This window comes from Lucilia sericata, unplaced genomic scaffold (assembly GCF_015586225.1).
Source record: "Lucilia sericata isolate MDLA Ls3-8-SP2 unplaced genomic scaffold, ASM1558622v1 Contig000242F_arrow, whole genome shotgun sequence".
In the NCBI taxonomy this organism is placed as follows: Eukaryota; Metazoa; Arthropoda; class Insecta; order Diptera; family Calliphoridae; genus Lucilia; species Lucilia sericata.
The window spans coordinates 255,478-269,261 of record NW_023994269.1 but is presented as its reverse complement, the minus strand read 5'-3'; the positions used below and the strand labels follow the sequence as shown (position 1 = coordinate 269,261).

At 27.8% G+C, this 13,784-nt stretch overlaps 2 protein-coding genes across 2 annotated transcripts in view; one reads left to right on the top strand and one right to left on the bottom strand.

Annotated features, from left to right (window-relative positions):
• Positions 1–609: 609 nt before the first annotated feature.
• LOC119602586 (KAT8 regulatory NSL complex subunit 2) lies at positions 610–6,602 on the top strand. Its single transcript, XM_037954176.1, has 3 exons — positions 610–1,247; positions 1,316–2,073; positions 6,374–6,602. Exons 1-3 carry the CDS (start codon positions 740–742, stop codon positions 6,521–6,523), a joined length of 1,416 nt encoding a protein of 471 aa, XP_037810104.1. The 5' UTR covers positions 610–739; the 3' UTR covers positions 6,524–6,602.
• Positions 6,603–9,223: 2,621 nt separating this feature from the next.
• Positions 9,224–13,784, bottom strand: part of LOC119602566 (ecdysone-induced protein 74EF) — a 31,014-nt gene continuing 26,453 nt past the window's right edge. The window contains exons 4-5 of the mRNA XM_037954147.1: positions 12,312–13,267; positions 9,224–12,033 (exon numbers count right to left, since the gene is read on the bottom strand). Of these exons, the coding sequence (XP_037810075.1) occupies positions 12,507–13,267 (761 nt within the window). The 3' untranslated portion in view covers positions 9,224–12,033; positions 12,312–12,506. The remainder of the gene's footprint in view (positions 12,034–12,311; positions 13,268–13,784) is intronic.

Here is a 13,784-nt window from a genome sequence, read left to right as displayed (position 1 = left end):
TATTTGATACTTTGGAAATACATTTTTGGAAGTTGCGACTTAACTTGAATTCTACAAAAGAGCAATACGAACTAAATTCACCAATTCTTGCAATGTAATATTTTTGAGACAAAATATGACAAATGTATATTTTATTATCCACGAAAATTAAAAAATCCCAATTTATGATCTTTACGTGGAATTAGGAAACACTGATAAAGCATTTTGGTGCTTCAGGTAAGAAATAAAATGCATATGTTTTTCTTGAAGAAAATTATAAAATACTTAAAACCATATGTGTAATTCTAATCAGGTACATAAATAACATCTTGCTGTAATAAAAAATGTTATTGGCAAATCATACTTATATACAGGTATAAATTTAATAACTTAAAGATCAATCAGTTATGAAATCCGAGTGCAAATCGGACTATTTTTCTTAAGTCCACTTGGGTTACTTCGACAAAGGATTCCACGAAAATCAATAGTCTGTTAGTTTCGAAGAAATATGCTCACTTTCTCAAGGATAACAAATAAAAACATATACATACAGTTGACTAAGTGAGGTGAATTTCTTATTTGTTGAAATGATGTGGCAACCCTACATATATAGAGAGACAACAACAAAACAAATGTCAAATGTATGTCATTGATATAAAAACTAGAAGAAGCATTTATAAATGGTGGTGTAGATTTTTGTTATTTTGCTGATGAAAATATAAAATTTCTTATTTGTAAATTAAATATTCTATCGGAAAATATGTCGAAACAATTGCCACGACAATGTGGACGCGGCGGTGTAGCTAATTGTGGTGGTAACAGTATTGTTGATAAAGATTTACGTGATCAATTACATCAGGAAATTGAAAATAAATCCAAGTCATGTTCCAATCCGACCTATGAATGTACAATACCACGCATTGAAGGCTACGACTATTGTATGCGACACATTTTAAGAGATCCTCGGGGAAACTTCCGCCAGTGTTCATATACCTATTTCAATGGAAAGAAATGCCCAAATGCTCTGCCAAAACATGACTTGAAAAAGGATCCTAATATGACTACGTTATGCTTCGAGCACAATCGACAGGTACAGTTGCAAAAGACGCATGCCACTGTTGGTAAACTGAAGCAAGTGGATACTAATGAAGTGCTATTAAATAGTCTATCACATCATTTACATGTAGAAGAAGTGGTTGGTAAAAATTCTGCAAATAGTGAACAAGATGAAGAAATTGATGTGGTATCACCACATGTAACACCATTTGGTAATTGAAATTGTTTAATTTTTTATTACATTTGCATGTACATATTTTATTGTTGTTTTAATTTTTAGTAAACAATGACCAAATTCATAATCTGAGTGATATTGTCAGGACTATGCGGAAACGTCGACGTATTTTAGACTATGCATCAGACAGTACATCCGATGAAGAAGTTATTTGCATGAATAACACGTCACGAGGGCATGAGTGTAACGAATCCGACAATGAAAGTGTTGACTCTCAAGATGATGATTTACTCAAACATGCTGGCATTTACACGCGACAAGAGGCCATTCGTCTATCGGAGGCTAAACTTACCAAACTTCAAGGCCTTTACATAGATCAAATAAATCGCTTACATCATATTTTACGTGAAAAAAGGCGTCGGTATTTACATGCTATTCGACGGGAACGAGAACATTTATGCAGCATTCATGAGCAATTAAAAGAGACACCCAGAGAACGTGCCCTCTACGAACAATTAAAGGCTTTAAACTCGTACCATAGAAGACATGGCGTAGAAGCGGTCCTTTATAAAAAATTCAAAGAAAAACGTAGTAGAGCGGGCGATTCGAGTTCTGTTTCAAAACATTCGGGTTTCACGAAGTGTATTTTTACCGAAGGCGGTGTTAAATGCGGTGATCGCTCATTGCCATGTTGTAAATACTGTCGCAAACATATTTTGGAAGACAAGAAGCAAATACTTTTCAAAGCTTGCGAAAAAGAGAAATCGGGTGTGGTTTGTCAGGAAGCCATACCTTGTATTTTCGATGATTCAACATGCATATTACATTTAACAATACCACATCAACGCCAATACGTACAAAAGGTATGGACATATTGTTTTAATTTTATTCCACATTAAAATTTTAATCCACTTTAAATCTTCGAAGTATATGCGATTTTCAAAAAAATTAGTATGGAAAAATTTGGATATCAAATAATTCCAGTAACTTCCCAATTGTTTTGTTTGTGAACACTATTGTAACCCTACTGATATACATATGTATATATGTTTATAATTAAATTCTATAAAATTTATCGTCACCTACAGTTTTTTGAGATTATGTGGCACTGTAGATCATATATTATGTTAAATGTTGGCATATTCTAAAAAATTTTTTGCAAACTGTGGTTCCCTTAAAGGATCAATCTAAGGTTCTGCTTTCAATATGCAGCCTGTTTTCCAAAGGATTCTTGACTATTTTCATGAAAACAGCGCCAAATCTATAGAAATCCCTGTCAAAATCTTATGAATATTTCGGCTTTTTCACTTAAGCGCCAGGAAATTCGCAATAGAGAAATAAAATTTGACGTTTAAGCAATGGAAACTCGCATTTCAGATCTATTGGTTACATTTACAGTTAGTGTGAGCCAACGGAAAGCTCCAATTAAAGAAATACTAAAAATTCATTAAATTTTTGAAGTATGGTTTTTTTTGATATGTGTTTGGTTTTATGGTGAAGTGTTAGGAATCTTAAAAAATTGGGCGGAATATTGAGAACAATCTCCTATATAGACACTTTAGGGGAAATAGTATCGTGTAAACCACACTGAACACAGGACGATGACCTAAAGCAAAATATTTATATAACCATTTAGTAACTTGAGCATCACTGTATTAACTGTTTGCAATGACCCCAACAATAAACAGGCCGAAATCGAACCGAAAATGTTTCGAATAAGAAAAATATTACAAAATAATGAGATTTCTAGTGTCACATAACCTAAAAAGCATTGCGTGGCAATAAATGAAGAATGAGCTAAAATTGACACATCTTAGACATAAACTTTTAATTATAGCAAAAGTACAGACTTTTTGTTTAGAACATATTACACTTATATGTATATAAAAGAGTACCGTTACTGACTGACTGATTCATCATCGCACAGCCCAAACTGCTGAACCTAGAATCATGAAATTTTGACAGTACATGCGTTTTTCGTTATGTAGATCCACCAAGGAGGGATTTTTGGAAATTTGTACATTTTGTGGCAAAAAGGGAAAAAAAGGGTAAAACAGGTTTTCGTAATTAAAATAAGCAGATGGGTGTCTGGTACTTTTTTGAAATTCGTACTTTTAAGAGGTGAAAATGTGTAACAAAGGTGATTTTGGTACCTTCTTTGGCCCTTTATAACTTTTTAACAAATATATCTTCCAAAATTATGAGACACCTGTTTCGTACTTTTTTAAAATTCAGTCCTTTTTGCGTGTAAAAGGAAGAAAACTGCATTTTTGGTACTTTTTTTAGCACATTAAGAAAACTTTTTCGATTTATTGAAGTATTCCTATTGAATTACGGACTAACTCTATAATATTTATTGAAACAAAATTTTGCTATTTCACTGGGGAAAAAAGTACCAAAAAGGGGGGAAAAACAGGAAAATTAATTTTATTCAAACTCAAGACAATTTTTATAAAATTTGAAAAAGTAGTATATCGTTATATACTACTATAATATACTATAATGGTTAACCGGAGCACTTGACACACGGTCCTTATTAAATGAGAATTTAATTGTACTTTTTCGTTTTTCCGATGGTACTTTTTGATATTTTTACGATTTTGAACATAGAAATATAAAATATAAAATGTAGGGACCTTAGTGAATGACAATCTACTGAAACGGACTTTTGGTACGTTTTCTTCCATCAAATTATATATTTTAAATTGTATATAATATTGAACACAAAAACACAAAAATTTTAATTAAATGAGAATCTATAATAGGTATTTTATAGTACATTTTGTTTAAATAGTACTTTCAAAATTTTCTATAATGTGGAAGCTAAACGAATGAAACTAAAAATAAAAGCTTCTTCCTGAATGCGAATTTATTCACGTAATATTGAACGTAAAAAAATTAAACATTAAAAAATGTTTAATCAATTTTAATTTTCTATAATAGTAAACAAAATTTTGTATGTATTTAATTTTGATTAGGGTAGCGAAGCACCCAGGGTATGCTAGTAATTCATAAAATGATGAGTGAATGTTGTTTATACCCTACACCACTTTAGTGGGGAGGGTATATTGGATTTGTGCTGATGTTTGTAACATACAAAAATATTCGTCCTAGACCCACCTTAAAATATACCAATCGGCTTAGAATCGTTTTCTGAGTCGATTAAGCTTTGTCCGTCCGTCTGGCTGGCTGTCCATGAAAACCTTGTGCGCAAGGTACAGGTCGCAATTTTCAAGATAATTGGATGAAATTTGGCACGCACGTTTTATTTGACCCAAGGACGAAGCCTATTGAAAATGGTTAAAATCGGTCCATTATTTCACCTAGCCCCCATAGAACAGAACCCCCCGAAAAGGGCTTTTGAGCTCATAATTATGTTAAATATACAGATATATCGATAAAATACGGCACAACTAAGTTTTATAGAAGTCTTGATGACCCTGCCAAATTTCATAAAGATCGGGCCCCATTTGACCCTAGCTCCCATACAAAGTCCTCTTCAGAAAATTACTTGAATGTCCCAAATTAACTTATAAACACAAATATCGCGATGAAATTCAGCACAATAAAATATTATGTAAATATAAATATATTCACAAAATTTTATCGGGCTTGGTCCATATTTGCCCGTAGCCCCCATATAAAGCCTCTTTCAGAAAATTACTTTTTCATCCATAAATTGCTTAAATGTATCGGAACAAGGGAATATTGAAGATAAATGCTTTATTATGAAAAATAAATCACATTTAATATTCATAACTGGTGTAAGGTATCATATGGTCGGCCACGCCCGACTATACTTTCTTACTTGTTTTATATCCAAAATGGGCAATATCCCTACCAAATTTTATGAAGATCGGTCCATAATTGACCCTACCCCTTATAAGGTCCCCTTGAGAAAATGACCTTAACGCTCATTACTGGCTTAAAATTACGAGCATAGTGATGAAATTGGACATACATAAGTTTCAATGTAGCTAAAATTTCTCTATCAAGTTTTATGTGGATCGGTCTATAGTTGAACCTACCCCCACCCCCCATATAAGGACCCATTCAAAAAATGAGTTTAACGCTCATTACGGGCTTAAAACTACTATTATAGCAATGAAATTTGACATAAGTATTTTATGATCCAAAACCTCTCTACCAAATTTTATGTTGATCGGTCCATAATTGACCCTACCCCCATATAAAGTCCCCTTCAGAAAAAGACTAACACTCATTACTGGCTTAAAAATACGACTAAAGTGATGATAAGTTTCGATGGAGCCAAAATCTCTCTATCAAGTTTTATGTGGATCGGTCCATAGTTGACCCTACCAATGAAATTAAGTTTCTTACGAGCCAGATCCTCTCTACTGACTTTTATGAGAATTTGCTACCCTTCAGAAATTGACTTTAAAGCTCATTACTGGCTTAAAAATACTAGAAAAGCGATGAAATTCGACACACATACATATGTTTTATACGAGTTAAGATCTCTCTACCAAATTTATTGAGGATCGGTAGATCGGTTTGAAAAGTTATGAAATTTGATATAAGAAACTTTATAGGAACGTAAATCTTGCTATCGAATTTCATGCGAAAAGTGTCGGGAAGTGATATTCGATGTAAAATGTTTTGATCTAAAAAAATGTATAAAAAACTTTATGAAAAACGGTCAATAATTAACCCTATCTCTCATATAAGGTCCTCTTCAGTTAATTTGATGAGTAATATCACCCTGATGTTTATAGGGGAGCATTCCTTTTAAGGCATACGGTTTGATGGTGGGTATATAGCCGAATATAACACTCTCACTTGTTCGCTTTTATAAGTGATCTTTTGTGAAGGTATAAAAGGTATTGAGATGTTCCCGCTTGCTTATCTTCCGTTGTACTTGTAACAACGAGTAAGAAATTATCTACACTATAAAATCCTAACTTTAGTTATTGGCAAGTTGTAATAATGGAACTGAAAGTACTTAAAATTCATGAAAATATTGTAATTATTCATAAAAAGTTTAGGTTCAGTTTGGAAAATGCATACATATAATGAAAAACATAAATTGTGATAAGAGATTAGTTTTTTAGAATCATTATGATAATTTTCAACAAATGTAGATACATATGTACATATAAAACAAAACAAATCAAAATAAAATATTTTATTGGTCACTTATAGAAATACGAATCGGAAACTGAAGAAGATGAAATTGTTGATGTTAAAACCGAAACAGTCGAGAAACCCTTGTTGGATATAAAATCATCACCCATACTAAATAATGAGATCAACGCTGTAGCTCAAGGAAGCCAAGCAACCGTGACAAAGTGAATGATGTATTTTTCTTTTTCAAAAACAAACACTTTGTTGATTTTAAATTTAATAAATTTTTTACAAATAAAACTAAAAACCTAAATCTTGTTTCAATTTTCATTTAACGTTAGCTGCGAGAAAATTTGAACTCAATAAAATAAAAGTCATTTATATTTTTTAAGAATCTCTTATACATATTAATGTATTTTATATTTTGTATTATTAAAGACATATAACAAAACTTATAGATATAATTTTCTAGACATTTCTTAAGCTAATATTTTGTTTATTTTTTATGATTTTATAGATACAAATTTTATAAACGCGGTTTTGTCATTTAAATGTATTTTTTCTTAAAAATTAAGACTAATGAGGTTTTTGGGGTCACTTTTGTTTTTCATTTTTTATTTTGTATTGAAACCATTTAAAACTAATTTTAATTATAAAAGGATTAATAAATTACTTTCTACTTGATTTTTATACAATATTAAATTTAATAATAACTTTTATATAAACATTTGTTGCAATCTAGGTTATAAAAAGATGACTAACTATTAATGTGATGGGTATTTAATTTAGGATATAAACAAATTTCTTGTAAAACATTTCATAAAGGAATTGAAGGATTTTAATTTCCCAAGAAAAAAACTTTTTACGTCTGTAATTTTACATTTACAAATACATAATGTGTATGTAATGTATACTACAGTTTTAACGTGTGTTTCAGTTCAGTAGAATGAAATGTTATGGCCCAAACGGACGATATACATTTGAGACAATAGTGCGATAATTATAACTTTTATTGTAACATTTCGAAGAAAAAACATCTTTGCAAAGCAAGGAACTAATAATATTGAAATTGCTGATTTTTAAAAAGTTCAAAAGGGCTAATTGAGTTTAATAATTACCTCATTTTCTAAAATAAAATCGAAATATTTGGAAAAATTGGCTAATGATAAATACAATGCTTTAAAATCTCTTTGTTTTATGAACGCATTGGTTTTATGTCACATTAATCTCTTACAAATTTTATAATTTTTTCTGTTCATATATAATTTTCCGTTTTCGTTTAAATTAAATTTTTTATATTAAGTATGAGGTCCAAATGTTGTATTTTTTAGAATGTTTTGTATTACTTTTGGTTTTCTAAATATATTTTTTTCAATCTTTTCAATCTTTAATCGCCATTAAATTATGAAATTTATAATCGTATTTTAATTGACGTTAAAATATTTGAAACATAAAAACGATTTTTTCCTTTTCATTTTGAGGTTAATTTTTTTGTTAAGGTATTTTGAGGTTATGTTTTGTAATAATAATATGTATATCTTTTTTATAAAATATTAATCTTATTTTTCGTTGTACTTATATTTTTATATTTATTTAATAACTTTATGGTTGTACATATATTTTCTTTCTGTAAGTACTTTTTTCGAAAGGGAATTGTCTGTGTGTAAATATAAATTCTTAGTATATATCGTTAAAAATACTTAATTTTTAGATGTTTAGTAAATAAAAATCTCTTAACATTCTAAATTTACTAGTTTAAAAAGACATGGTGTATTTTGCTAAGGAAACCTCCAATCTGAGACTTCACACACAATTTTGTGTATCCTAAATAAACGCATCGACATTTTTCTAAATAATTAATTTAGCTAAATTTTATTTTAATTAATGTATGTATGTATATGTATGTATGTATGTGAACGTTCATAACATTTAGAAATTATACTTACTTGCTAATAAGAAATAAATCAATAACACTGTGCTTCTATACCGATTTGACGATTTCAGAAGGAATGACATGAAAAGTGAAATAATAAATTTGAAATATATTTATTTCAAAAGTTCTCTTTCTAACTATTTTTGGTTTTAAATTTATAAAATGTATGTATGTATATAAATTGGAAACTGAGTATAGAAACTCTTAGATAATATTTTAAATTACAATTCAAATCAAAAATAAGGGTTAAAATCTCTACCAAGTAAATTATTTTGTTGTCCAGCGAAATTTTACGAAAATGTGTAGAGATTTATAGAAAATAAATTAGAATTGTAGAAATTTAATATCAATATATTTATAATAAGAAAAAACATAATTACTGCTTACTATAGGCTTCACTCATGGTCTTTAAAGTTTTAAATTAAATTTTTCAGTTTAATTCTTTCTTTTACTTTTTTGACATAAAGCAAGCTCAGTTTAATATTACGCGACAACTCAAAATTATATATTTTAAAATTTTTTGCTAAAAAAAGTAAAACAATATAAAGTAGAAAGAATAATATTTTTAATTTGTTGTTAAAAAGTTAAGACATCGATGTTTGCTTAAAAAAATAAAAAATTATTTAAAGATTTTCTAATAAAAACAAAAATTCCTTTAGGGTTTGTATAATTTTGCTAAAATTGTTCAATATCTCTCACTCTCTTTTTTCGTCCAATTTTCTATTCTATTTAATAAAAAAAATATATATAAAATAAAAGAAAACCAAATTTATTTTTTAAATAATATAAAGTACTTTTTATTACACAATTTAAAATATATAAACATTTTATTTTTTATTGTTTTTTTTTTTTAATTAAATATAAAGAAAATAATAAAACAAAATAATAAAAAAGAAACTAAAACCAAATCACTATAAAAATATATAAAAAAACAAACAAAAAAATTAAGAAATAAATTTTTGAACATTTTTTTATTTTCATTTTATATGTATGTATGTATGTATGTATAAAAAAGAATAGACTTAAGATTCTTAACAGATTGCACTTTACATAAATAATTTATGTTTTCTTTTTCGGTTTTTTGTTTTCTTCATTTCATTTAATTATTTTTATTGAGTGTAAATTGGGCAGTGTAGGGCAGTTGTTTTCTTTTATTTCATTCAATGTACAAACATTTGATTAAATTTACTATTAATTATTTTATTTTAAAAACAAAATTATGATGTATAGAAAAGTTCTTAAAAACAATTTATTCGAAAGGAAAATTTTGAATTTTGTAAAAAATACAAGAAATTAACAAAGAGGCAGTGCTAAAATTAAGTTCAGGAATTTCAAAATATAAAATGATCTGAAAGCTTTCCAAAATATGTATAAAAAAGTCTTTGAATTTCGTCTTATAGGAAACTTAGAAAGAGAAGTATTAAAACAATTTTGCTTGTTTAAAAACTAATATTGCTATAAAAAATAAAAACTTAATAGAAATTAATTATTGCCATCATGCTTATACCAAAAAAGAGTACGTTCATATTATGTAATTTTGTTATTTAAACAAATTAAGAGAAAATATTTCAATAATACAAATTTTAGATGTATAAATTATTTCTATGACATAAAGGCTTCATATTCAACAATTGCAAACCGTTTTTATTTTATATCCAGTTAAAAAGCATTAATAGCGAAACTTTAGAAAACGCATTTAAATATTTCATGATTAAAAATGAATTATTTAAAAAATTAAATAAAATTTTGAACAATTTTTATAAAAATCAATTATTTATTTACAAAAATTTTGGAATAAATAAATTTAACATTAAAAAAATCCAAAAGAAAGAAAAAATATAGAATTTAAACAAGTTCCATATACGCATTGATAATCATGAAATTTTAACCTTTATTTTTGTAAAAAATTTGGGTATATGAAATATTAACAATTTTTCCAGTTGAATGCATTATTAGAAAAATTATTGTTAAGTATATGAAGATAATTTTTAAATTAAATTGAAGCCTTTTTAATATAGAATTTATGGTTTTTATTGTTGTTTCTCAATTATAATATGGAATTAAAATTTCTGTTAAATATTTGTATTTAAAATATCACATCAACTATATAAAATGAGAGATCATTTAGTTTAATCAAATAAGTTTGTTTCAACAGTATAAAGTAAAATATTAGGAAGATAGTTTTTTATTTTTTTATTTGTCCAAATAATCATAATGTATGTACTATTTTATTTTATCTAAAATTTTGACAAGATTTTTGAAGTTATTAATTTTTAATGCATATTGTGCATAATTTTCGTGCTGCTTTTTAATCAAAGAAATAGGAAAGAAATTGAAATTAAAAGTTTTTGAAATCTTGTTTAAAAAATAAATAACATTTTATAATCTCCTGTTATCTTTTCCATTCGTGTAAAACTTTTGCTGAAGACATTTGGAAGACATTTAGTATTTTTGAATATTTTTTTTTCTTAATTTGTTAAATTAACAAAATAAAAAAATGACATACTCCTTTCCATTTGGTTTATAAAAAAATTTAGTTAAATATTGCATTTTGTTTTTTCTTTTTCTAAAATTGATTTGTTAAACAAATACGATTTACATAATTAAAAAAATTAAAAAAAAATTAATCAACATTTGAAATATATCAAATTTTTTACTTTTAAATAAAAATAAGCAACAAAAACAAATAAAAATTTACAAAATATTATTAATAAAAATAATTACATGATTAAAATTATGATTTATAATTTTAATCATTCATCATCCGCATCATTCAATCAATTATTCAATATTAACATATTACACTCAGAAAACTTAGAAACTATAACTTAAAATTAACCAGAAAAATAAAATACAAAATGGGGGGAGGGGGAGTAAAAATATTTATATAAATTTAAACTAACAATATAATAGAATATTTATACTATTTTATAGTAATAATAATAATAATATAATATAATAATAATTCTTAAACATTATTAACAATTACAATACAATAATCATAAAATTTTTAAAAATAAAAAACTGTATGAAATTATAATTCCAAAATTGCATTATAATCCCTTATATTGGTTGCTCTTACAAATTAAATTAAATGTTCATTACATTTTATTGTTTATGAAAAAATTTACACTCTTTATTACTATGTATTTATTTATTTATAGTTGTTTTGTTAATTATTTCTTTTTTAAATAGTAAACAATAGCATAGCACAGTTTACAAAACAAACAAAAAAAAGTAATTTATATTTATAATAGCAAATTTAAATTTAGAAGGAGAATTAAATTTTTTATACTTTTTTAAAGTTATTAACACATATAGTTTTCCATTATTACAAATTGTTTCTTAAAAAATAAAAAAAAAACTTTTTACATTTTTAACTCTAACTTTAACAACGTTGAGATTTGTTGTTTCCCAATTTCATTTTTGGCCATACGTTTTGTTATAGAATTGTATTTTCTTTTATTTTCTAAGCTTAGCTTTTGAAATTATAATGTTTTTTAACATACAAAGTGGAAATTTTTAAATTTTCATTTTATTCGTATTAGGGGAGTACCCCTGTAATTTCAAATTTATCCAAATGTTTTTGTTTTGGTAGTTTTTTTTGTATGTGTTTGTTGTTGTGTTGTTAGGAAAATAATCCGATTTCGATCTACACTCATGTACAGCATGTTGCAAAGATTAATTTCAACTTTTGGAGAAAAATAATTTCGCTTGAGCTTTTTTGAGTTTGAGTTGCACAAAGCGCAAGTATTTTTCTAGAGTGCAGCACCATCCAGTGTTTTAACCCATTATAGGAGAATAGCTAAAAGAGGGATAAATTAAAAAAAGTTTATTATTTATAACAAATTAATTATATTTATGTATAGTTATTAAGCTTTGTTTCAAAAATTGTTTAAACATAATTACTTCTGTGTAAATATTACATTAATCATATCCTACCTCGTATGAGTAATATTATTTGCAACAGTTAACACTCATACGTCAGTATTTGTGACTTGTTTTCGATCTAAATATGAATCTGTTTTTTTTTTTCTATCGATCTTAAGAAATAAACTATTTTTTAATTATACTATAACTTACCTATTTTGGGGATCGTATTTAATGATTGGTTACAATTAGAGAATTTGATTTGTTTTATTGTTATTCACCAATTTGTGGAGTAACAATTTTATTCAATCATCAAATGGTCCGATACACTTTAATTTGCTTGGTCTCCTTTCTATTTTTTGTCGATCTGTTTTCTTTCTTTTATTTTTTGGTTTGTTTCATTCTCGTTTAAACACCATTACAATCAATTTCCACAATGTCTTTGGGTACATCAACAAATTGATAAACTAAACGTTGACCATCCACTTTTGCCAATATGCCTCTTTGATAGTAGTAGCGTAGAGCTCGTCCCATTGTCTCGTAGTTCATGTCGGGTTTATTCTTATGCATGCCCCAGAGGCGTGAAACGGCCTTCGAATCGACCAGCTTAAAAACACCTTTCTCACGATTTGTCCACTTTATGAAACGTGGACAGTACTCGCGATCTTGCAGGAGTTTAAGTAGAAACTCCCACAGATAGGTAGTGGAACCTTCTCGACTGCGTCGTTTAACGCCCATTTCGATTTTGGGTTTGCGGGGCTTTTTAACTTTACGCTGTTGGAAACCGCCCAACTCTAGCATGTAGGAGAGATCATAGTTAACACTCGATGTGGCCGGTTGTATAACACTTTGTTGATGCGTCAACACGCCATTCGTGTTCAGAACGCCATTACTGGTCGAGCCGACCGTTGGATTGGAGACGGAGGAATGCTGCTGGTGCGTATGCAAAGCATGTTGTTGATGTGGATGTAGGGAATGATGTGAAGCCAAACCGACGTTTGTACGAGGCGGAGATGGAGTTGTAAAGTAGGGTGCACCTGTATAGGAACCATTGCTGGTCAGACCATTTGGCGCCGTAGAACTGCAGGAAACATTGTTATTACCAACTGGGCCATTACTGGAAGTATTGCCGCCATTTGTGGATAAAGGTAAATAGTAATTTTCGGGCACTATATGTATAGGTTGGGGAGAGAGAACAGAGAGAGAAAGAGAAATAAGGGAGGGAAATTAAATGTATTTTTATTTCAATTACACGTGTACTTAATTCGATGTTCAATGCTAATTATTGTCTTGGACTTTTTGTGGGATCAAAAACATCAGTTGATTTATAGGATGCAAAAAATCGAGTCATGAATTTGGAAGAAAACTCCAAAGCGAAAATTTTCTTATTATACATAGTGGTAGACCAGAATTTTAGATAGCTAAGTGAAAATTGGCTCATACATAGCTACCCCTTAAAAAGTATATGTACATACAATCATATACATTGCTACATATGTTTATGGACCCGAGAGTGATTCTTAGATAATGATTGATAAAAAATAGCATTAATTATTAAGAAAACAGAATGCACTACTATAGTTGATCTTTATCTGGAATTTACTTAAAACAATTAAATGTGTAAATTATGGTATTTGAAAAAGCATATAAAAATATGTGTCTTCTTATCTGTGTTAAAACTAACAT